General features: G+C 37.7%; 1 protein-coding gene across 2 annotated transcripts in view; it reads left to right on the top strand.

The window, feature by feature from the left end:
* LOC136866228 (thymidine phosphorylase) overlaps window positions 1-27,334 on the top strand; it is a 170,251-nt gene that overhangs the window by 102,873 nt on the left and 40,044 nt on the right. For both annotated transcript variants that reach the window (XM_067143013.2, XM_067143014.2), the window contains exons 2-4: window positions 16,134-16,264; window positions 16,349-16,429; window positions 17,730-17,915. In XM_067143013.2, the coding sequence (XP_066999114.2) occupies window positions 16,138-16,264; window positions 16,349-16,429; window positions 17,730-17,915 (394 nt within the window). In that variant the 5' untranslated portion in view covers window positions 16,134-16,137. The remainder of the gene's footprint in view (window positions 1-16,133; window positions 16,265-16,348; window positions 16,430-17,729; window positions 17,916-27,334) is intronic.

The following is a 27,334-nucleotide window of genomic DNA, read 5'->3' as shown; positions in this document are numbered from 1 at the left end:
TGCGGACCTAAACTGAAAATCCTCCATGAAGCTTTATGTCACCCTGGTATAACACGGCTTAATCACTTTATTAAGTCGAAGAACTTGCCTTATTCGCTAGAAGATGTAAAGAAGGTCATATCAACTCGTAAAATTTGTGCTGAATTGAAACCTAGATTCATCAGGCATGAAGGTAATCTCGTCAAAGCTACCCGTCCCTTTGAGCGCATCAACATAGACTTTAAGGGACCTCTACCATCCAAATCTAGAAACCGTTATCTCCTCATATTAGTTGATGAATATTCCAGATTCCCCTTCGCCTTTCCTTGCTCAGATGTCACGTCGTCCACTGTCATTTCTAAACTTAAGCAAGTTTTCTCCATATTTGGATTGCCTTCATATGTTCATTCCGATCGAGGCTCAGCATTCATGTCCCAGGAATTGAAGACATTCTTCACGGCTGTTGGTGTGGCGACAAGCAGAACGACTCCATACAATCCAAGAGGTAATGGCCAAGCAGAAAAATATGTTGGAGTTGTGTGGAAAACTATAGAACTAGCTTTGAAATCAAGGGGAATGCATATCCAACAGTGGGAAGAAGTTGTACATGATGCCCTCCATGCCGTCAGATCACTGCTGTGTACTACTACCAATGAAACTCCCCACGAGCGGATGTTTAAGCACCAGAGAAAATCCAGTTATGGACACTCAATCCCCTCGTGGCTTCTGACTCCAGGTCCAATACTCCTAAGGAAGCATGTCAGGCAATCTAAGTACGGACCACTCGTGGAAGAAGTTACTCGTCTTGAAGCAAATCCCGAGTATGCTCATATACAACACCAAGATGGAAGGGAACCTACTGTTTCGACTAGAGACCTGGCACCATTGCCTACTTCAATAGGCATTTCTGAAGAAAGGGGAGAAGAAGATGCCGGAGGAGTAATAGATGGACAACGTTCCCATGGAAGCCCAGAACATTACCAGACCCCTGACTCCTCACCCGGATCCTCAGATCCAGCTCCATGCGAGACGGAATCTCCTGAATCATTAAGGTTAGAAGAAAGGGGTCCAACCACGTCTCCCACTCCTGACCAGCTACCGAGACGGAGCACAAGAATCCGTCGCTGTCCCGCCCACCTTAAGGACAATTAAGGATAATTTATTTGTGTGATCTCTTTGACATGTCTTAATCCAGCTTTAAAGTTGCCTTATTTGTATATTTTCTCTGACACTTTCTAGTCAGGTGTTACTGTTGCCACTGAATTTGTTTATGCACCAGTTGGTCGTCTTAAGTTTAATAAAACCTAATAAAAGGTGATTACATGTTCTTTCACATCAGCTTCACTAATGACACCGATATATATATATATGTCTCACTTCACTTACTGTACCTGATTTATTGTCTTGTGTATACGATATAAGGGTAGGTAATTTATATCACAAGGATTGCAGGTTTATTTTGATTTAATACGTATCTATCGCATTTTATTTTGGAGATAAACTTTCACACATGTAAATACATGCCGTACCGTAGGAAGCGCGCCAAGCTCATCATCTGATCGATTAGGGCGGTCTGAATGAATGTTGTTAATTGTTGGTACTTATGAATGTAATACATAGCAATTGAGAGTTCATTGGATAGTTGTGGCTGTTGAAAGACAGCCCTTTATTTTTAAGTATGTTACATGCTTGTTCTCTAAATTTTTCACATCAGGATTTACATAAGAAGTTCTTACTGAGATAATGAGACCTCATAGTTTAGGTTAGGTATGTTATTTTCATGTGGTGAGTAATGTAAATTCAAGGAATGTAATGCTTCTCGTGCGATTTATTAATTGCATCGTTACCATATAGCACATTTTTGTGGAAATGTAATGTTAATTTAAATAAATCAATTGCCTCAATGCCAATAAGTTCTGCTCATCGCGACGAATATCCAACAATACAAGTTACTATACACACTGTACACCAATATTCTCATTTCTTTCGAATGAGAACAGGAGAAACGTATGGAGGACGAAAATTTTAACCGAAAATGTAACTATTACGAAGAATACAGGATTAGGGGAGGATGGGGGAATGGCGCCACCTTAAGGGAAAATAGCCATAGCTTACGACATAGTAATGACTGACTATTAGTACACAATTATACTTCATAGTTGAGGACTTAGTGGTGGCTACTCACCTTTCAAAGTTTAGGAAATGAACTTTTGCAGGAGTAAATGCAATATATTCAAACTCCTGTAAATGGCGGAATTAACGGTACCTCGCTAGTTGGGGTAATGTCGCCACCTAGTTCAAATATGCACATTACTTGCAAACAAGACATAATATTTATTAGAATTTGTAAATTTCTGATTTATCATTTGCTTTCAGGCCTACACTAAGAACATAGATTAAAGTCACATACCGGTAGGTTATATAGCATTCTGTCATTTTAGTGCCACTACAGACTTACCCTAGGCACAGAAACAAAAGTCACACACATAATTTTCAGCTGTTTCCCTGCCACCACATTCTGAATAAGCCCATCTGGAACATACGGTGCATTGGAAACAGAATTCATTATTTTTTCCAAATTCTTCACGAATAACACAAACATTAATATTATCACCACACACAGGGTCAATGCCATCATCTTCGTGGTCATCACACAATTATTTTTCATCTATCTCCTCATCTGAAGACGATGATGATTCAAAGGTAAGACCTCTACTGCATGTCTTCTTCGTATGCTTTGAAGTTTTGCTGGACATTTTCCTCTTCTTCCTTTCTTGTATGACTGCGTTCTTAACGGCTTTCTTCTTGACGATGTCTTGAAAGTGGGCTTTCATTGGAGTCGAAGTTATGATCTCGGAGTGCTGCTTTCTTGTGGCCCTTCTCTGTCCTGATTTTGATGAACATTGCTTAGGAATTGGCGAGATTTCTTTTACACTTACAGTCCAGTGAGAACAAGAAGACTGGCTCACTTTATCATTTCCTTATCTTCATTTCTCGAAGTGTCAGGGCCCTTCCGTTATTTTCCCTTTGCTTGGTAAAATAGACGTTTCTTTCCCAGTTGTACTTCCTCTTAAAATTCTAAATTAAAACGGATCAAAAATGACCTTCGAATTCAATAATTTATCCAATTTTGAAAAGCCTATTATTCTATTTTAGTTTGGTAAGACCTTAAGTAACACCTGTTCTGATCCTGTTGATCTCATTGTAACGATAAATGAGTGCCTAACAGTTTAGACAATTAAAAAACGAAATCAAACAATTAACATCTCATTATTTGATACAGTACCGGTACTATTATTTTACAAATTTGTAAAACCAAGTATTACGTATGCATAATTGTGCATAATCGTTTATGTATGGTTAAATATAATATAATGCGTATACGTATGTGACCTTGCCGCGGTGGGGAGGCTTGCGTGTCCCAATGATGCAGATAGCCGAGCCGCAGGTGCAACCATATCGGATGGGTATCTGTTGAGAGACCAGACTAACGAATGGTTCATCGAAAGTGGGGTAGCAGCCTTTCGATAGTTGCTCGGGCGACAGTCTAGATGATTGACTGATACGGCCTTGTAATAATACTCAACATGGCTTAGCTGTGTTGATACTGCTACACGGCTGAAAGCAACGGGAAACTACAGCCGTAACTACCTCCCGAGGACATGCAGCTCTCTCTGTATGAATGATGTACTGATGATGGCTTCCTCCCGGGTAAAATATTCCGGAGGTAAACTAGTCCCCCATTCGAATCTCCGGGTGGGGACTACACGAGAGGGGGCGATCATCAGGAAGATGGATACTGACATTCTACGAGTCGGAGCGTGGAATGTTAGAAGTTTGAATCGTTGTGGTAGGTTAGAGAACCTGAAAAGGGAGATGGATAGGCTAAAGTTAGATGTAGTTGGTATAAGTGAAGTACGTTGGCAGGAAGAACAAGATTTTTGGTCAGGCGACTACCGAATTATCAACACAAAATCAAACAGGGGAAATGCAGGAGTTGGTTTAATAATGAATAAGAAAATAGGGCAGCGGGTAAGCTACTACGGCCAGCATAGTGAAAGAATTATTGTCATCAAGATAGACACCAAACCAATGCCCACCACAATAGTGCAGGTCTATATGCCTACTAGTTCAGCGGATGATGAAGAAATCGAAAGAATATATGAGGAGATAGAAGATTTAATACAATATGTAAAAGGTGACGAGAATCTAATTGTGATGGGAGACTGGAATGCAGTGGTAGGCCAAGGAAGAGAAGGCAATACAGTAGGAGAATTTGGATTGGGACAAAGGAACGAAAGAGGAAGTCGGCTGGTTGAATTCTGCACTGATCATAATTTAGTCCTTGCCAATACTTGGTTCAAACACCACAAACGACGGCTGTATACGTGGATGAGACCTGGAGACACTGGAAGGTATCAAATAGACTTCATTATGATTAGGCAGAGATTCAGAAACCAGGTGTTGGATTGCAAAACTTTCCCAGGAGCAGATGTGGACTCTGACCATAACTTGTTGGTCATGAAATGCCATCTGAAGTTGAAGAAATTGAAGAAAGGAACGAATGCAAAAAGATGGGATCTAGACAAGTTGAAAGAAAAGAGTGTGAGGGATTGTTTCAAGGAACATGTTGCACAAGGACTAAATGAAAAGGCTGAAGGAAACACAATAGAGGAAGAGTGGAGAGTCATGAAAAATGAAGTCGGTAGGGCTGCTGAAGAAATGTTAGGAAGGAAGAAAAAATCAAATAAGAATCAGTGGATAACTCAGGAGATACTAAACCTGATTGATGAACGACGAAAATACAAGAATGCTAGAAATGAAGAGGGCAGAAAAGAATACAGACGATTAAAAAATCAAGTGGATAGAAAGTGCAAGGTAGCTAAGGAAGAATGGCTGAAGGAGAAGTGCAAGGATGTCGAAGGCTGTATGGTCCTGGGTAAGGTAGATGCTGCATACAGGAAAATCAAGGAAACCTTTGGAGAAAGGAAATCTAGGTGTATGAATATTAAGAGCTCAGATGGAAAGCCACTTCTAGGGAAAGAATACAAAGCAGAAAGATGGCAGGAGCATATCCAACAGTTGTATCAAGCTAAAGATGTAAATAATTTGGTTCTGGAACATGAAGAGACTGTTGATTCTGATGAAATGGGAGACCCAATTTTGAGGTCAGAGTTTGACAGAGCTGTGAGTGACCTCAACAGAAACAAGACACCTGGAATTGATGACATTCCCTCTGAATTACTGACTGCCTTAGGAGAAACCAGCATAGAAAGGTTATTTCATTTAGTGTGCAAGATGTATGAGACAGGAGAAGTCCCATCCGATTTTCGGAAGAATGTTGTTATACCTATTCCCAAGAAAGCCAGTGCTGACAGGTGTGAAAACTACCGCACCATTAGTTTAGTATCTCATGCCTGCAAAATTTTAACACGTATTATTTACAGAAGAATGGAAAAACAAGTTGAAGCCGAGTTGGGAGAAGATCAATTTGGCTTCAGAAGAAATGTAGGCACACGTGAAGCAATACTGACTTTACGTCTGATCTTAGAGGATCGAATCAAGAAGGGCAAGCCCACGTACATGGCATTCGTAGATCTAGAAAAGGCATTCGATAATGTTGATTGGACCAAGCTATTTATGATTCTGAAGATTATAGGGATCAGATACCGAGAACGAAGAATTATCTACAATCTGTATAAAAATCAGTCTGCAGTGATAAGAATCGAGGGCTTTGAAAAAGAAGCAGCAATCCAGAAAGGAGTGAGGCAAGGCTGCAGTTTGTCCCCTCTCCTTTTCAGTGTTTACATAGAACAGGCAGTAAAGGAAACCAAAGAGAAATTTGGAAAGGGAATCACAGTCCAAGGAGAGGAAATCAAAACCTTGAGATTTGCCGATGATATTATTTTATCTGAGACTGCAGAAGATCTCGAGAAGTTGCTGAATGGTATGGATGAAGTCTTGGGTAAGGAGTACAAGATGAAAATAAATAAGTCCAAAACAAAAGTAATGGAGTGCAGTCGAACGAAGGCAGGTGATGTAGGAAATATTAGATTAGGAAATGAAGTCTTAAAGGAAGTAGATGAATATTGTTACTTGGGTAGCAAAATAACTAACGATGGTAGAAGTAAGGAGGACATAAAATGCAGACTAGCACAAGCAAGGAAGAGCTTTCTTAAGAAAAGAAATTTGCTCACTTCAAACATTGATATCGGAATTAGAAAGATGTTTTTGAAGACTTTCGTGTGGAGCGTGGCATTGTATGGAAGTGAAACATGGACGATAACTAGCTCAGAAAGAAAGAGAATAGAAGCTTTTGAAATGTGGTGTTACAGAAGAATGCTGAAGGTGAGACGGATAGATCGAATCACGAATGAAGAGATACTGAATCGAATTGGTGAGAGGAGATCGATTTGGCTAAATTTGACGAAAAGAGATAGAATGATAGGACACATCTTAAGACACCCAGGACTTGTTCAGTTGGTTTTTGAAGGAAGTGTAGGTGGTAAGAACGGTAGGGGTAGGCCAAGGTATGAATATGAGAAGCAGATTAGAGCAGATGTAGGATGCAATAGTTACGTAGAAATGAAAAGGTTAGCACAGGATAGAGTGGCATGGAGAGCTGCATCAAACCAGTCTATGGACTGATGACTCAAGCAACAACTACGTATAAATTAGGTGTAGAACTCCTGAATGCACGTTTGGCTAGCGCAGTTAAGGGTCCTATTTGGATCTTCTGTACCGCGGCCTCCGGGAGCCTAGCTATTCTACTGCTTGAATGTCATTAAAACTAACAAGGGGGCATTCCCTAGTCGTCACCACCGATTTCCCTCAAATTGATAGAACATGAAGGGCTTGGCTAGAAATGAAAGTACCCGAAGTGGGAACTCCAGATGGCCAAGCGTATAGAAAATAAAAATAAAATGTTGCCGCGGCTCGCGGCTCTCGTATCGTATAAGCCACTTACGTTAGTACGGACGTCGAGCAGTTGTTGGCGTAGAGGTAAGAGCTCGAACTGGTAATTCGATGGTCGTGGGTTCGACTTCCCGTGTGCAGGCTTTTTTTTGTCTGTCAACTTTTATATTATTCATTTTCCAATTAAGCAAAGAGGTGAATATTTTATTTTATTTATTTATTTATTTATACGCAATAGGCATAGAAAAGGTAAAATATTGGGATTTCATTGTCAGACTTTGTTCTACCTACGCCAAGAATCTATTGTTTGTGTACAGCCGCCAGGAGCAACCTTCACTTGTCAGTTGAAAACGAATCTTACAGCGAAACGATTATTCTAGGTTTATGGCACATTCCCCAAGGAGGGGAGATCGCCAATAATGGAGAAAAGAACAATTTCTGTTTGAACACGTCGGGAAAGTTCGCAACTCCAAATTTTCTACAATTGTGCGCTCATTAAGAAAAATGACGTCCTATATGCCTTTTGCATATAAATAAATAAATAAATTAATTAAAATACATGAATAATATAAAAATTGAGAACAAAGAAAGGTCTCCAGACGGGGAGTCGAACCCACGACCATCGAATTACCAGGCCAAGCTCTTAACTCTACGCCAACAACTGCTCGGCGTCCGTACTAACGTAAGTGGCTTATACAATGCGAGAGCCGCGGCAACATTTATATTTTTATTTTCTATACGCTTGGCCATCTAGAGTTCCCACTTTAGGTACTTTCATTTCTAGCCAAACCCTTCATGTTCTATAAATTTGAGCGAAATCGGTGGTGACGAGTAGGGAATGCCCCCTTGTAAGTTATACAGTATTTCTTATCCACAGTTTTTAGATAGAACTAAATAACTAATTGACTATTTCTGCAGATTTTTGCAAGTTTGTGATAATGTAATACTCGCGAATATCTTACAATTGGTTTATCGTCGCACCGACGCCGACGGTATTAGACACCGAGGCCTAGGGAGTCTTTCATTTTCACGCCCTTCGTGACCCTTGTCTTTCTCTAGACGACACCTTCATTTTTCGAAGTGTCGGATCCCTTCTATTTTTTCACTCTGATTAGTATGGTTGCCTAGTTGTGCTTCCTTTTAAAACAATGATCACCACCACCACCACGCACCGACACAGATAGGTCCTATGGCGACGATGGGACACAGATAGGTCTTATGGCGACGATGGGACAGGAAAGGGCTAAGAATGGAAAGAAAGCGGTCGTGGTCTTAATTAAGGTACAGCCCCAGCATCTGCCTGGTGTGAAAATGGGAAACCACGGAAACCATCTTCAAGGCTGCTGACGATGGGGTTCGAATCCACTATCTCCCGAATGCAAACTTCCGGCTGCGCGCCCCTAACGGCACGGCCAACTCGCCCGGTTCGCGAATATCGCCGATTGTTCTTCGCACGGTAAAAAGGCATGAAGCATTAAAAAACAGAAGATTTTATTTTGCAATATTTAAGCTATGTTATGTATAGTTTTGCGATTCAGCTCATATTAATGGGTATACCTGAGATTTTCTGTTTCGGCTCCCTAAATGTTACTGTTACCGGGGTTTCGTGGATCACAGAGAGAGGTGAAAGAAGGTGTGGGCTTGAATGGGTCTAACTACGATATCAAAAATGATTTAAAAACTTTACATAAAGGTTATATTTCTCTTAAAATTCCAAACTTAACAAGCTTCTTCACTAGGTGAAGAAAAAAAAAGGTTAGGTACAATAACCGTTTTGATACAAGGATTAGAAAACCCCAGAATAGGGAATTTAACAGTTTTAGGCTTCAAGCTCCAAATTTACAAGTTTACAATTACGCCGATGTAGCGTGTAATTAGACACAAATTTCCAGAGCACTTTGCTCCAACCGTTACAAATTTACGGCCTTCCAAACGCACCACTAGTATCACACAAAAACCAGAAAGAGTTTACAAGCTCTCCGAATTCAACAAAAGAGACTGGCTCCCGATTTCTTACAGCCTACTCAAGGCAACATTACACAAAACCTTACAATCTCTGGCCTCTCTAGGCCCAACCTACAATTTACAATACCTTTACACAGGAGTATCTAGTACCCATACTAATGGGCCTTCTTGAAAACCAAGTATGAAACCCTAATTGGGCTCGTGACCCGATGATGCAGAGGCTAATCTCAAGCTACTGAGGTGACTAGAAAGAAGGTTAATTAATGCTTTACAAGAAGAAAACAGTTAAAAAAATCGTAGTCACCTAAAAATAAATTGAAGAGGAACTCGAGAGGGTAACGCACTCTCTATCCCCGATTTACAGTTTAAGACTTTATGAAATTTTACATTACCGGTAGCCGAAAGAAAAACCGGTGGTTACATAGTTAAAGATTAGTACCTTCCCCTCGGATAATTTGCGGAGATAGCTACAGAGATAGAAAACTGGTGGTCATTACCTGGGCTGATGTTCTGCCTGCCGAAGAATGAGGCAACCCGCCTCCTGTCTTAACACACACACACTCTCAGAAAATTCGGCGATCTATAAGACAAGGTAGTTTGAAAAAAGCCGCAGCTTATATACCCTAGGGGAGGTTTCGAGAAGGTTCTGGACTAAATCCGGACACACCCTCTCATTTTTATTGGCCGAATAAAAAGTTACAAGAAGCCTGTGATAGGCTGAAAAATAAATACAAAATTTTCTAATTGGCCAGATTCAAAAGCTGGCGGGACGAGGAGGAAGTGTTGCAAACCTTGAAATATCAAAATAAATGAAAGTTGATTTAATTCCGAAAACCTACAAACATAAAACTTCTTTAAATCACAAATTCCTCCACCTTGCACCAGAGTGCATGACCTCAGTTTTTTTTTTTTTTTTTGTAAGGACATCTATGGAGAAAGGTTCAGACTACTTGCTGTACACCAAAACAAATGAATCCAGTCAGTTTAGGAAACTTTAAAATAACACAATACTCTGTTATCTATGAGTGACATCTTTTGATTTATGTCCCAACTTCCTGCAGTTGCTGTTTCACGTTTTGTTTGATAGAGTTCCTTGAGGCGCTTCTTTTAAATGTGCGGGGTTGAGGTGTACCTCCCGGTACAGTTACTATGTAACATACTAATAAGTACACCTAATGCACAATTTAATACTTTAATTCCGAGTTTTGAGAAATCCCGTATTGCCGTAACAAACAAACAAACATTGACATCAGCAGGTATAAAAGCGATGTATGAGGCACTAATTTGAAGCGAACAGACAAAATTATAATTTTATTTATACAGTAAAACCTGCTAAAAATCCAGACCTCTTATAGGCTACACTGGAAATCTGTAAAAGCGGGGAAAAAATTTCGGAACGGAGAAATTTCGTATGTTAAATAATATTTTAAAACGAAACACAGCCTAACGCGGAAACGGGACCATTCTTGGGTACCATTTGCGCAAGTAACGTGATGAAAATAGAACAAATTAAGCGCATCTGCTAGTCAATTTTTAATAATATTATTATTATTGGCTTTACGTCCGACTAACTGCTTTTTCGGTTTTCCGAGACGCCGAGGTGCCGGAATTTAGGCCCGCAGGAGTTCTTTTACGTGCTAGTAAATCTACCGATACGAAACTGACGTAGGTACTTGAGCACCGTCGAATATTACCGGACTGAGCTAGGATCGAGCCTGCCAAGTTGGGGTCAGAAGGCCAGCGTCTGAACCACTCCGCCCAGCACTAAATTTTCAAATTTGATAATGCTCAATGATGATAGCAGGCAAGGCTGGGTCTGGGTGTGCTTGTGCTTCTAGGAACCATTAATCCCACTCTTGTTGACCGTCTTTTCAAAGGATCCTCGAAGGTTCCATAGCATTCTGGGAAGAGTAGTTTCTCTTTTGCGCTACAGAGGATTATGAAAGGTTCCTGGACCTACTGGGATGTAAATAGTGTACCGTTAATCCTCCCCACTCCTCTTGCAAAGTTCATTGAAGGGTAGTTACGGTTCATACTCAATTTTTGTGTTGACAAGCAAGCAATTAGTGGAGTACGAGTTGAATAAAACTGTGAACTACAGTGATTTCTTAATTCAGTTTTGTACTGTATTTTTGCGGCACAACAAAGATGTTTTTTAAACAAGAGATGCTTACGCTCGAGGGGAAATTGTGATTGAGAAACATGAGGACGTGAAAGAGGTATTGCACGTTCTCTTGTGAAGAAGTCGCGACAGTATACTCTGAAAAACATGAGAGGATTCAGAAACTAGGACAGACAGCAACCATGTAAGTTGATTCAGGGAATAAAACTACCGTAAACTACTTTTGTCACTTACCTTATATACGAGTATAGTAAAAAATGAATCCATTTCATACCCGCCTCTAATCAGTTCATATGGACAATATTTAAGTACGGTACTTTATCTGTTGTTTAGATGCAAACGAAGTTTGAGTTATGATTCGTCTTTTCTTTCTTTCTTTCTTTCTTTTTTTTTCTTTTTACGTCGCACCAACACAGATAGGTCTTATGGCGACGACGGAATAGGAAAGTGGGAAGGAAGCGGCAGTGGCCTAGTGTGAAAATGGAAAACCACGGAAAACGATCTTCAGGGCTGCCAACAGTGGAGTTCGAACACTGTCTCCCGGATGCAGGCTCACAGCTGCTCGCCCTTAACCGCACGGCCAACTCTCCCGGTGACCCAATTGTCAACCATCAGGCGGATTTCTTTATGATTTACAGGAAAAAAAGGACGTCCACTGCATGGTATTTCAGGTCAGGGAGTACAGATTGTGTCTAACAATCCCCAGCGAATTCTTCAGCACATAGTCCACTTATGGCCTGGATGATGATATCCAGGATTTCTTTTATTCTTAAAAAGTCCAGCGTCTCCTTAGAGATTGTCCGTCTAGCGCCAGTCAGAAACCATTTTAAAAATGCTACATACATGGCCTTCTGTTCCTCGTACACTAACTGAGGCTGCTGTTCATTTTCCTCGAATCTTATAGTGGAATCACTCACCACACTCGTATCTTTTGCCCGGTCAATGACAACAATGTTTATTTATTTATTTATTTATTTATTTATTTATTTATTTATTTATTTATTTATTTATTTATTTATTTATTTATTTATTTATTTATTTGCGTTGCTTTGCTTTGCTCGGCATAATTAAGGCTATCGGTGATTGTCTTGAGCAGACCCCTAGCAAGGACCCGAATATACGGCTAGATCTACTACATGGATCCAAGGTGAATACGAATGCCTCTGTTCATCGGAGGTATTCCCAGGACTTCACCGTGGTTCACATCCTCACAGTGTGTGCCGATCTCTCTGGCCTAAGACGGAACCTCGGCCTGAAGGAGACATTCAAACTCATACCAGCCGATGACACAACTATTGCTGATCTCGTCATTCGCTTTATGTGTGAGAATGAATTAATCTAATGATGATGCTTGTTGTTTAAAGGGGAGTAACATCTAAGGTTATCGGATTAATCAAGGGTACATTTCAAGTGTTCTGTTACTCAGGAAACCTACGTTCTCTTTTGATGCGTTTGTGACCTTTTCATTTTCATTTTCACAAACATTTTTTATTTATTTTAAAAACCCTTTTGAAATTCCTCCGTTGAATAAATAGTTTTGTCTTTTTTTTAGCTTACTTTGTTCAGAGAGGATGGTCACGTAGCTGCACTTCCTCTTAAAACAAAAACCACCACCACCACCACCACCACCACCACCATCTTACACTAAACCAAGATTTACAAATACATGAAACTAATACAATTTAGAGCAAGTCGGAAATAATTAAAAACTATCCCATAAATAATAATAATAATAATAATAATAATAATAATAATAATAATAATAATAATAATAATAATAATAATAATAATAATAATAATGTTAACAGCAGTAACAGTCCCAACTAAACAGATACTGGAAGTAAATATTTCTTATAATGGTATTTCAAAGAAGAACCCAATGTTAGGCTCCGTAATTCGTCCGCTGCACCTACCGTGAAGGATACAGCATACCGTTTGCGTTTGGTAGCGGTGTGTGGAAAGGTCAGGATATTCCTGGTGTGAAAGCGGGTGTTTAGCTGATGAATCTCCAAGAGCTTGGTAAACCTAGCTGCTAAGCACTGAGGTGCAAACAAACTTAAGAGTATTCTCATTTGCAGGTTTAGTAAAGATAATTTGTTCAGATACGAAGAGATACGTTGACGTGGTTTCACACTGAATACGAAACGAATGCAGGAATTTTGTGCTTTTTTAAACCTTACTTGCTGACTGTAAGATAAGGTCGTTTTACACAACATCACAGTATAATAATAATAATAATAATAATAATAATAATAATAATAATAATAATAATAATAATAATAATGGCATGTGACCTCCAGACAGGTCTGATGCAGGTCTTTCGAGTTGACTCATAATGCTGAAGACGGCAAATACACCCAACACCCCGAGCCATCGGATTTAACCTATGTAGGTTAAAATCCCCGACTCAGCCGGGAATCAAACCCAGGATTCCTTGGATCAAAGGCCAACATGCTAACCATTTAGTTAAATGGTGGCATTATTAAAATGTTGATAAAGTTAATTTTTGTTACTAGAGCTAGGAATTTTATGGTTCTTTGCAACGGATGGAGGAACCGATACTCTCTCGAACACACACGCTCTGCCTACGAGAATCCTTTGCCGAACATAACACCCAAAATTTTTTACTGTTTTGCTCAGTGCAACTTTTGTGCCATTTAACATGTCAGATAGGTTCTCACTTCAAATGTCAGTTAAAGCTTTTTGGTGTTCTGTTATGATGATCTGGGTCTTATCAGGGTTGTTTTTGAGCCCATTTTGTATTGCCCAATTACAAGGAGGTGACAGTTCAGAATTTAATTCTAGCATGGTTTCTGAAATGTTAAATGGGTCAGAGAGTTTGTTAATTTGCAGATCATCAGCATAGATATGGTAACTAGAGTTGTCAATGCCTTGGAAATAAAAAGTGAAAGTAATAATGGTCCAGCACAGAATCTTGAGAAACTCCAGGTTACTTCACATCAGGAAGATAACTATTGCCCAGAATGACTCTCTAATACCTCTATCTGAGGTAGTAATTGAACCACTGCACTGTGCCATTGGCCATGTTGATGTTTCTGAGCTTTACCAGGGTACACCTTCCCTGGCTATTTAAATTGTGCGCCATCTCCGACAATGATTGAGAACTTTTAAGACCTTCTAAAACTTTCTTTTCTGATGGTCAGATGGCTCTGGCATCTATATTCTATGATCTATGGTGGGCTAAGCCACAGTTTATAGCCAGAGAAATTTAATTTGTTCTAGTTGGTAAGCCCTTTTACTAGTTATTGTTTCTTTTTTGCGACAAAGTAGTCAAAATTTCACCTGTTTCCTTCTCTAATGTAATCGGCTATCACATGCTTATAACTAAATTCTCTAACCAATCAGTATCCAGAGGAGTGTATGGAAATTTAGCCTATCAGTGCTCTGAATACTAATATAGTCTAGCACTTTCCCCTACAGAGCTAATACTACTAACATATCTTTTTCAAAATAAGCACTGCCAATACACAATTTTTATGGTCTGGGTTTAGCCATAGTTATAACTACAAAAAGACTTTTGTACAGCAATAAACAAAGTCACACCAGAATATAAATTTGACACAATCAGTGTTGTGAGGTCCAGGGGACTGCTCAAGTTATGACGTTAGTACAACAGAGCACATTCCGATGTTATCGCTGGAAGCTAATTGATTAGCATGAAGGTGCTGGGACTGCTAAAGTCATTGCTCGAAAGGAATGACACAGAGCAAACAAACAAAAATGCAGGAGGACCTCACAATGCTTGCTGAGGGTTAAGTAGAAATTCTAGCATTTGAGGATGAACGATCTATTCAAAATCTTTTGGAGAGAACTTATATACTATATTAATAGGTTGATAATCCAAGAATGTGGTAGGGGTATGGACTTTGGGAATGGGATGGACAGTTACACGCTTGCATTGCAATGGGAATGTGTGAGTTTTTAACAAGTAATTGTACATGTGTGCTATTATGGGAAGAATTTTGTCGAAGATTAGATCAAGCCTTTCAGAACTGATACCATCCTTGCTTTTACTCTTTTTCTTACTTGTGCAATGTTGATTTCACTTGATTCATTGAAACTGTATTCATTACAAATTCCTCACAGTTAGGCTCTTGTGTATTTTGGTTGGAAATTATAGCATTTTTAGTGTTGCAGTCTGTCTTCATGGGGGAGTAATGAAACTTGTATTCAGAGAGTCTAGAGATTGTGCTGTGTCAATTTTACTCTTACAGCCTTTTCTGGTTATGCCTCGGTTCCATAAGTTCTGCCACAATTTTGATGAGTTATCTGTACATTGTGTGCATGGCATATTTCAGCATTTCTGATTGCATGAGTAGTTTTATTTTTTAGAATTTTGTACGCTTTGAAGGACTCATTCATTTTGTGTTTTTTGATGTATCTGAAAGCACAATCATGTTGAGACATAAGGTCCTTGATTTCTGCACTTAACCAATCAGCTTGTTGATATTTTACTCGTATCACTTGCGTTGGAGCCTGCCTATCATAAATTCCTAGAATGACAGAATTAAGTAACTCAACTTTGTCGTTTATTTAATTTCATTCATAAATATGTTGCCACAGAACACTTTCAGTGTCAGATATAAGTGCTTACAAACACATGTTTATAATGGGTTGTTTCATCACAATCTTCTTCCAAATACCAGGAAGAGTCAAAAACTTTGTGACATGCTTCAGTCATTAAACTTATGTATTCTACCTTTGAAAACTACCCAATTTACTCGTAATTCACAGTCTTGGTTGAATTTAATGATTAAAAATTTATGTGATCATGGAGAAGGTTTCCTAATTTAGTAAGAAAAGGTACTTTAGGAGGACAGCAGATTATAGCACCAAAACACTTCTCCCTAAAGATTTCAATTTCTAGAAATACCAACTTATGTATAATACAGTACTGTTTTAAAACACAATCCTTTATAAACTGGAAACCTTCATTAAGGGAAAACAATACCAGAATGGTCACGTTCCGGTTTGGGCAGGTTTTGCTGCATAGATATTATATTATGTTCGTACATAGGTATGGCAGTGTTTAGTTGACTCAATGATGTCATATTTCTAACATCAAAGTTATCAATCTCATGGCTGCTGGCTGTTGCACACTTCTTACTAAGAGTAATCTTGTCGGTTACAGAAAGATGTCGACTACCTTCACGGTCCCCAACATCATTGCCAAGAAAAGAGATGGTGAAAGTCTGACCAAGGAAGAGATTGACTGGTTCATTGAACAGGTGATCAATGGCAAAGCACAGGATTGTCAGATAGGTATGGATGTGTCAGTGATACTTTTTAAAAGCAAGTGGTGAATGTCACTGTCAGTATCTTGTGTAAGCCTACTCTATGTTCCAGGTGCTATGTTGATGGCAATCTATCTCCAGAACATGACCGAAGAGGAGACTGTGAACTTCACAAAATCAATGGTGCAATCAGGTGATTAGTAGCCCCTTAACTGATATTGTCTCTAATCCAGGGTGACCATAACAGACACAATGCAGAGGTTTATAGAAAAGTACAATACGGTATTTGACGATATAGTAAAACCTCAGTAAAATACTCCTCAAGAGACTGTACTAAGTGGGAGGACAACCAAATAAGTACAATAGGCCTATAGCAGATACAAAACATGTTCAACAATTTTAGCAATTTCATTGAAATATTGCATACACACTATTGTAAATGCTGTACATACTATATACCAAGATACACAGGATTTATATTTTAGTGTACAATACTAGACCTATTAATGACATACCCTTATTACGCTTAATTCTTATGATAAAAACTCATTAATCCTAGTCTAAACTTGTACACAGACCCAAAAATTGAATAACTTAACAAAATTTTTAATACAATTTGAATGTGAAATTACACTCATTAACATATCATTAGAAGTACTGGTCAACAGTCGTATCTTTCGCATTGCTGTAAGAGCATCTTGATCACAGGAAGTAGTTGCACTGATACACCCTCTTCATCATCAGCTGTAGCATTGATATGATTTTCTATTATTTCATCTAATTCAAGAATTTCTGAAATGTAATCTCGCAGACACTTCAGTACACCAAGGATAACATGAAACTGACAAGCAAAATTTTCTACAACTAAAGGAATGTGAGGATGATAGAGAAGAAATAATAATAAGCAGTCACGTTATTGTTCTGTAGCTCAACTCTAGGTACCATAACAGAAAATAGTAATGAAGCTAAATACATTGACTGGAGTTTCCTCAAGGCACATATTAGTAAGAAAATGCCACTGTGTGTCTTGGGTGCTGTAGAATTGTAAACACCTCCCTGTCACATTTGGACTGGTTGCCCTTGCACTGGACATCATCTAAAGAAGATAACTTTCCATGTCTACAGTTTCTATAATTGTGACCGAATGCTTTTTCTTTGCTGTGGCTAGTGACTTATGGAGGTATTGATCACAGAAGGCAATGCTCTCAGTTTGAAATACAATTTTACTCCTAGAAACAAAAAAAAAGCACACATTTGCAAAAATCCTCACGGATGTTAACTTTGTTCAATAAAAGAAGATGTATTAAGGAATAAAAGAATGCATGGTCATCCTAATCTAATCGCATTAAATTGTGACTTGCATTAAAGGGTGCTTAAAAATGAACATGTTCCTTATTCAAACAAACAATTTTCAGTCCGGAAATATAAACTTGTAATTTGAATGAGAGGACTTGTATTTAATATGAGGTTGCTTGACTGCTCTCTGCTTGCAGGTGACGTTCTGAAATGGGACTCATCTTGGACAATGGTTGATAAACACAGCACTGGAGGGGTGGGGGACAAAGTGTCCTTACCCCTCGCACCTGCTCTCGCTGCCTTGGGGTTCAAGGTGCCCATGATATCAGGACGAGGACTGGAGATAACAGGAGGCACACTGGATAAACTGGAGAGTATACCTGGTATGCAAGTATTTTGATACCCTCTTGACTTATACCGGATATCTTCAAAGGAGGAGTACTGTATTTCTAACTTTATAAAATATCTTCCTTTTGATTACTGAAAAAGCACTTTGGGAGGCTTAGTGATGCTTGTCTCCAACCCCACATAAGTTAACTACAATTCTCTGACATTATGCTTACTGTACACATGAGTCAAGTTGTAAGTTTCACCAAGAAGAAAAGTCCTCTCACTTTTAATTACTATGTTGATGGGATGATAGTACCTCATGGGAAATGCTGTAAGTACCCAGGTGTTAACATAAGGATTGATCTTCATTAGGGTAACCATATTAATGAAGTTGTTAAGAAAGTTTACAGATTTCTTCACATGGTTGTGAGAGTATTTAGGGGTTGAAGTAAGGCTGTAACGGAGAGGGCATATAAGTGTCTGGTAAGACCCCAAATAGAGTATGGTTCCAGTGTATCATACCTACATCAGGAATACTTGGTATGAGAACGGGAAAAGATCCAAAGCAAAGCAGCACAATTTGTTCTGGGGTGATTTCCAACAAAGGAGTAGTGTTAGAAAAATATTGCAAACTTTGGGCTGTGAAGACTTGGGAGTAAGGAGACAAAATGCTCAACTATGTGGTAGGTTTTGAGCTGTCAGGGGAGAGAAGGCCTGGAATGACATTAATAGATGAATAAGCTTGAGCGGAGCTTTTAAAAGTAACAAAAATCATAAATATGGGAATAAAGTTGGAATTCAAGAGGACAGATTGGGGCAAATGTTAATTTATAGAATGAGGAATAAGGGATTGGAATACATTATCAAGGAAAATGTTTGATAAATTTCCAAGTTCTTTGAAAATGTTTAATGAAATGCTAGGTAAACAACTGATAGGGAATCTACCACCTGGGCGATAGCCCTAAATGCAGATCAAGATTGATTGATTGATTGATTGATTGATTGATTGATTGATTGATTGATTCTGGTACCATTTCAAGTCTGTTACTCATCATATGTAGCACATAAGGATTATCCCAATTATACCAACTTAAATATAATATAAAAATGTTAAATGTTCTCATATTCTGTAGTTTATGATTTTTATATCTTTCATTAATATTATAAGTCTTTAAACTCTCATATGTGTATTTCCTATGTTTACCATTTTTTCCTGGAGATTATGTTGATGAGTATTATTACTGTATATTATAGCAATTATTCTTAATTTACTTTTATTTTGTATTATCATTCACCAATTGTAGTCAATGTTGAGATCAGAACACTTCCTATTGTAAAATACATAATATACAAGACATATCCAGAAAGTACATTCTGATTTGGCTCTTAATAAGATGTTAAGAAGGAAGACATATTTTCCAGTGTCGACTTAGTTAAATGTATAACTTAAAAGCTTTCCAGTCTGTCGGACATACATTTTTATTATAAATTAAAGCACTATAACATACCTGTGTATTTTTTACAGATACCGGTATGTTATAATGTTATAATTTATATTGAAATTGTGTGTTTGACAGACTGGAAAACTTTTAAGTTACATTAATAAGATGGACATGTGGTGTAATGGCTAAGCACTTTAGAAAAGTCCACTGGCCAATTAATAAAATGTCTAAGGCAATATATCTGCTGTTTTAGGGCTGTTGAAATAGAGAAGATCAAGTTGCACAGAGGGACGTTTGTTTCAAAACATACTCTGTTACCCTTTATACAGTATTTATCTCCTTGGATAAAGTATTTGACAAAGGAAATATACTGTATTACTTAGAAGTTTTGCAAATGCAAAGTAAAATGAAAAATCAAAAATGGCTTTCATGGCCGCAGATCTTAAAATCACAGGAATAGAACCAGCTTTTTGGTGGTTAGGCCGTGTGCATTTGCAGAGTTTCACCCAGACGTGCCATTTGGGCTCATCAGCTGGATTGGCATGCCCCTCCAAGACTCTGCTTAGCAGTGGCAGACCAAGAGCATGGTCCCGCTGTGTTAGCAAATAGCGATTGCTAACCTGCTAAAGGAGAAGTGAATTCTCCATTTCCAAAAATATATTACTCCCCATGAAAAAGCTCATCATAAGAGCTAATAATAATAAACTGTCTTACAATCCGTTCCATGATTTGGAGAGAACAAATCATTACTATCATTACTATTTTTTATACTCACTCAATAAATAAGTGGAAAAATAACTAGCAAACAGATCAGATAATTAATAAATAAATAAATGAATAAATGAATAAATTAAATAAATACATAAAATAAATAAATAAATAAATAAATAAATGATTAAATAATGAGCAAAACCTTGCATATTGTTGTTAAATAATAATTATACAGGATATATACAGTGTGTATCTAAATTATAACGACAAAAATCTAAGGGATGCTCTTCGTGTTATATAAAGAATGATGGCACAATTGGATTGGTGTAGGAAATTTTTTCTTGTTGAGAAAATGAGGTAACTTTGTTACTTCTAGGTATGCTATTTAAATTGATGAACTCACCGTATTTGCAGCACCAGAGTACAAACTGCTGTCTGCTGCCGTGCTTCAGGGAAGGGAGGAGAAGTGGGTGTATGATAGATGGAGACAGAGATAATGCTCCATGCGAATGCGCAAGTTTCTTCGTTCGACTTGGGCAGAATATTGTCCTTGTCTCTTACAGGCAATACCCTCAAATTATTAAGCAGCCATAATTGCACACACAGTACAAGAACACAAAGTAATTAAGACACATTTGTCAGTCAAGGAATGCACACAATCATTTCTCCTCTCGTCTGTTGGTCTGAATAACTTTCTTTATTATTTAACATGCGCAAAGATGCAATGCTGCTGCCACATGATCATGCATTCTTTTACTCACAACATTATAAAAGGAATGAAATACTGAATGCTGAATGAAAAAGCACCCAATGGTTTGATTATGGAAAACCTTCAATATTCCTCTCGCTTCTGCTTCGATCTTCACATAACAAGAAAAGTCCATGGGAGTTAAATTGGGTGAGCATGGAGGCCATTTAACTGTCCCACCATAGTCTACCCATCTCCCTGGATAATGATCACTTAAGTGCTGCTTGACACGGCGAGTGAAATACGGTGGAGTGCCATTACGACACAGCCACAATCGCTGCCAAATACCCAGAGGAACACCTTCCAATAATCCAGGCAGGGGTCTACTGAGAACGGTAGCATTCCTCACCATTCAGGCGAGGAGGAAGTACATATGGCTCAAGTAAATAGTCATCAACAATGCCGGCCCAAATACTGACACTAAACCAATGCTGAAATATGTGCACTACTGTCACATGAGGGGTTTCTTCCACCCTCCTTCACACAGTCGCCTATCAATGGACACAAAGCTTGAATGATGAGGTTAATAGCAGTTAGGGTGCCGAATGCCAAAAATCAGTGCGGTTATTCTCCCATTGCCATAGGCTTGGTGCATATCAACCATTTCTTTGTTAGTGTACCAAAACGGAGCCATTCTCACCAATTTATACTGCAAATTTAGCAGCTAATATGGATAAAAACTGTATACTGCCTACTGAGGCTAGGAAGTGACTGTGATAAACAAAAGAGAAACTTGTGCATTCACACTGAGCATTGTCTGTGTGTCTGTCCACTTTCCCTCCCTTCCCTGAAGCACAGCAGCGGGCAGTGATTTGTGTTCTGGCATAGCAAATACGGCGAGTTTGCCAATTTCAATCGCACGCCTGGAAGTAAAATGCAACCTCATTTTCTCAAAAAGAAAAATATTCTCCACCAATCTGATTGTGCCATAATTCTTTATATAACACAAAGAGAATCCCTGAATTTTTTGTCGGTTTAATTTAGAGACACCCAGTATTTTTAACTATTGGGCCAATGATCTTGATGTTAGATCCCTTAAATAACAGCCATTAAAATTATAACCATTAACATTAATATGTAATAAAAATGGCTAAATATGTATATACCTATGGGCTAAAAAATGTCAAAATATGAAGTGAAATATGGATTTTTTATTAAAAATTGGAAAAAAATAATGTAAAGAATATTTGTATTGTATCAAATTTTAATAGAGTCACAAAAATAAACATTTCAATTAAAGTCACAGAAGAAGAGTTTAACCTTCTGGATATGGGTCACAGGGTTGAGTGACAAAGCCAGCAAGAAAGTAAAATATATGCATAGAGCAGAACTTTCGTTCCATATTTCATAAAAATTCCATATTCCAGTTTCAAATTATTGATGCTAGTAAAAAAAACAACTAAATACTTTTCTGGGAAAAATAACTTTGAAACCATAAAATATGGAATGTATTTAGAATAAAATCATTAAATTATGTAATTATTGTATATCAAGTTTTCACAAATATGTAAAAATATGTACTAAAGTTGGAAATATGGCAAATAAAATCTATATTATTATTATTCACTTTATTGGCCACATTGGACCACTTGAGTCTTCCCTGTACACATTTTCTTTGAAGGTTTGATTTTTCTATCTGCCCAGTACTTCTTCATTTGCTCTGATCACAGTGTTCTTAATTTGTCTGAAATCTTGACAGGCCTTCTGTGCATCATTTCAGTTGAAAATTTGTGATTATTAAGAAGGGTGGTAATTGTATTCTTGTTCTCTGCATCTGTAATTTTGAGTCCAACTGTTTTGAGAGCCTCTTGAATTTCTTTCAACCAATGCCCTCCCGTCTTCTTTCCAAGATATCATGATGATGAATTTTATCCATACAAACGTGGTCAAGTTGCCATTCACCTTCTTGGAAATCAGAATGTTTCCAGAGATTTTAATTTGTGAGGTTTCCTTGTAAAGTATGTTGATTTTGAGATAAGATTGTGGTTTCTGCATAATTCAACCAATCACTGACCATTCTTATTCATCCTCTTATGTGCTGGCCATTTTCCAATGATATCTCAGTACGTTCTTTCTTGTCCCAGTTGTACATTGAAATTGCCATGGAGAATCTTAACATGTGATGGAGGTATGTTGATTAAAGTTTGATCTAGGAGATCTTAGAATTTTTATGCTTCTTCTTTATCATTTAAGGTGTTATTTTTCTGATTAGTGGGAGCATGTACATTGATAATTGTGTAGATTTTATTTGCAGATTTCAGAGTTAGTGTTGCAAGTCTGGGGGATTAAGATTTAAATTCCATGATTGAATCTATGATTTTGAAATTTATTCGAAATCCATTACCAAACTGTGGACAGTTTTTCATCACTCGTTTTCCAAGGATTCCTTTATACAGTCGGTACCCTTGTGCTTCTATTGGGTCTTGATCACTATTCCTTATTTCATGAAGGGCTATGATTAGAATTTTATGTTTGTCCATGATGTCAGTGCCAATCTATAATTTTCCAATTTGGCACAAAGAGTTAACATTGTGTGTCGAGAAGAAAGAGATTTGTTTAGGTTTAATTCTTTGAAGGTTTTGTGTACATGCTGGCTGTTGAGTTTTCAGATGCTCTGATCCATCATAATCTTCGGAATGATACCGTATCTGAATGCTGTCTTTTCTGCAATATATGATTGCAGTCGGTGGAATACTTCTTGAAAAGACTTTTCATGATCGACTGTCTAAGGCAGGGATGGCGAACCTATGCAACACGTGTCATTAGGTGACACGCAAACACAAATTCGGTGGTACACCACATGAACATATTAAAGTTTTTATATACGTCTTGTACTACGGACTACACATATCTCGTGCATCGTATAGTCATAGTGTTTCATGTGTAAGAATGAAATATCTAAAATCTAAATTCTAGTTTCATTCGGACATGCAATATGGCAACACTGCTACACTGATAGGTCCAGAAGTCAAGTGAGATGCAGCCGGCAAGTCGGTTGGTCGGTCGCAAGTAGCACATAATTATTCTTTGTGTGTAACGATTTACTGCATGTCGTTTTCTGGTGGTTTTGTATACGGACATCTCAAACATGATTTTGGTGCCCAAAAAGACAGACACTTAACAAATGTAATGACTGGATTTTTCAAGAACAGTTGACAAGGGAATTTGGACTGTTAGAAAGAGGCAATAAAGCTTTGTCTTGCCTGTGTTCGCGAACAGTTGTATGCTGCACATTAAATTAAAGCGCCATTTTGAGATGAATCATTCACTTTACAAAGGAAAAAAATTAAATGTATCCTCCTAAATCAATACAAAACATAATTCCATCATTAGATGGAGCAATAAAATTCAAACATGTTTTGACTCGTTTGAGCCATCTTCAGTAAAAAATAAGGGCAGGGGGTTAAAGTAATCTACATAATACAAGCTAAAAATGTGCTAAAATCATAATGAAGGAACAAATGAAAAGCAAAGGAGACATGACGGAAATATTATGTTTCACAAAAAATTGAGCAATACGCAAAACGAACTAAGTTCTTTTGTATCATCTTTCTGGCCAAGGAATAATATCAGTGCAGCTGTTTCCACCTGTCTCACTGCATAGTACAACATAGGGAACCACTTTCAGATGGTGAGTTCTTGAAGAAGACTTCCTGTTGATGTTCGATACGTTATTTGAAGACTTTCCTAAGAAACAACAAATAATTAACAGAATTAAAGAAATGCCAGCCAGCAGAAATACTGTTAAGAATAGAATAATGAGAGAAGATGATTCGGAGCAATTGAAAGCTGATTTGGATAACTCCCACATGCATTCAGTATGTCTTGATGAAAATACGGATGTGACCTTACCAACATGGATAGCTTTTTTGTCTGTTTTCCCTGTGGAAATGTGATGTGGGAGGAATTAGTTAAATTGCTGAGCTTATGAACTACGACAACAGGGAAAGATATAATGAAGAGAGTGAAGCTATATCTTGTATTAAAAATGGGGTCTGACTTACAGAAAATTGTGTCTTTGTCAATTAATGCTGCCCCAAGTATGGTGGGTATTTGTAGCAGGTTTTTGAAATTTCTTAAAGAAGAAGTTAAACACCCTATTTTACAGTTCCATCGTATGTTGCACCAGGAAGCCCTGCACGCGAAAGAAGGCATGAAGTCGTTTGAAAGTGTACGCTCGGTGATAACTAAACTCGTGAACATATCTGCATGTGCTCTAAATAATCGCCAGTTCTCGAAGATGTTACACGAAGTGGAATCTCAAATTGGTTGACTTGTACAATAATGTTCACTGGGTGAGTCGTAGGCAAGTACTCCAGAGGTTTGTTGAACTCTTGGATGAAATTTGCTTCTTCATGATAGAAAAACAAGAAGAATTCCCAGAAGTTATGGACCCTATTTCACTGTGCGACTGAATCTTTCCCCGTGATTTTACAGCAGTATAGAATGATGTGAAAAATGAACTGCAAGGAAAGAGACACACTGCTGACAGATTGTTTGAGATCTTAAAATCATTCCAGAGAAACATGAAGTACTCTCAGGGATGTTGAAATAAAGACATTTAAGTACTTTCCTTCACTTACAGTACAACTTGAATTGATGTTAAATTTTTCAGATCAATTAACTTCTGAAGACAAAAAAAGTATTTGTAAGAAGTATGTGGACGTCTTACATAATTCAAAACAAATAGTTTCCAAGATATTTTACCGATTTCAAGATTTGAAGAAAACATGGCTCTTTATTTCAAAAACCTCATATTGCACAAATGAGTGTCATTAAGTTATTTTTAATTGATCATTTAGAATGGATTTGATTGAATTTCAATAAAGCGTTACATAGGTGAACAAATTCGTATAACTTGGTGAAGCAAATTGAGTGTGCTGTTGATGATGAATACACTCTCTATAAGCTAGAGAACTTAATACTTGAACAGTGGAACAGCCTCCCACAACTGTTTTTGGCCATGAAAAAAACTTGCTACAGGGTAACTTACTTTGTTACAAGTTTCACATTAAATGTGAGAACAATATTTCACTTAGAGTCCATTGGCAATATTAGCATTTTTGGTTTTTATATCTGATAATATTTAATGATGAAGTAGCTTATTATATCATTTTTACAAAATGTTACGAATCTCAGAACTAACCAATTTAAAAATTATTTTTTGAATTATTTGCAAAATATGATCACAGAACATGCAATCAAATTTATTTACACATATATCTAATAAATAAATATATAAATAAGCAAATAAATAAATAAATAAATAAATAAATAAATAAATAAATAAATAAATAAATAAATAAATAAATAAATAAATAAATAAATAAATAAATAAATAAATAAATAAATAAATAAATAAATAAATAAATAAATAACATATTATGAAACATATTTGGGAATTAGGAAACAAAGATGGGGGGTGGGGTGTGTTGTAGCCATTCCATAAAGGAAAATAACAAGTGGCACAGTAAACAGTTGAGAATAATAAACTAGACTTGAAATGGCACACTAGCTGGAAGAGGTTCGCCATCCCTGGTCTAAGGTGTCACCTTGAGATGAGGACAAATCCTCGAGTTACAATTCTAAATGTTATTTAGAAAGGTGAAGATGAGAGATGAAGGATGATTTTATGAAATTGTGAAGAAGGCTTTCTGCCTTATTTCATCTTTGTTGTTCAGGACTGGGAGTAGGCATTTCCTCCATACCCCGCAAACGTTATGGTTTTCCCGCCAATACTTGGGTAGCTGATTGCAGTGGTTTCCCACTGGGCGATGGGGTCACCACATCCCTATGCCTATAAAATCTATATATTAAGAGTTTACTAAAAACAGCTTTGGCAAATCCGTCCATCTATTCTACTGGACCGATTTGCTTCGTTTTTGTTTTCTTCTCTCCGGAATTACCTGCTGGTGAATCATGGGGCATTGATAAGTCTCTAAGTTCGGCCAACTTTGAGTAATCATTAACTTATCACTCCAATAATTGCAGTTGAAGCCTTACCCTAACCCGCAATACATTCTGTACTTAGCAGGTTGCTAAGCGACTAACACTTTCCTTAATATTCTGATCTAATTATGTGATTTTCATCCTTAGTAATGTCATTGCATGCAGCTATGAAGCCAGAGAGTTTACACTTCATCTAATCATGGAACAATATTATTATGTGCTATAAACTCTTTGATTTTCTGACCTTCCACAGCTTCTGAATATACTCAATAGATGTCAGAACTTTCTTAATAACTTACATGCTGCTAATAGAAAATATCGCCGTATGCAGAGGCGGGAAGGTATCAAGTATACTAGCCTTCTGTATGACCATTACCAGTAATAACATGCAGAGACAACCTCTTGAAAAAGTGGGTGTCTACTTATCCAAACCAGCATTCAGCCACGGCCAATTGTGTGTTGCACTATCTCGGGCAAGATCGTTTGAAAATGGTAAAATCCAGATGCGGCCGAATGGTCGAAGCACAGTGAATACTGTATGGAAAGAAGTGTTATAAACTACTTAAGGCACGAATCATGTACCGATATTAAATACTCATAAAACTATTGAAAAGGGCAGGCA

This window comes from Anabrus simplex, chromosome 3, assembly GCF_040414725.1.
Source record: "Anabrus simplex isolate iqAnaSimp1 chromosome 3, ASM4041472v1, whole genome shotgun sequence".
NCBI lineage: Eukaryota > Metazoa > Arthropoda > Insecta > Orthoptera > Tettigoniidae > Anabrus > Anabrus simplex.
The sequence above is the reverse complement of the archived record's forward strand: the minus strand, read 5'-3'. Positions and strand labels throughout refer to the sequence as shown.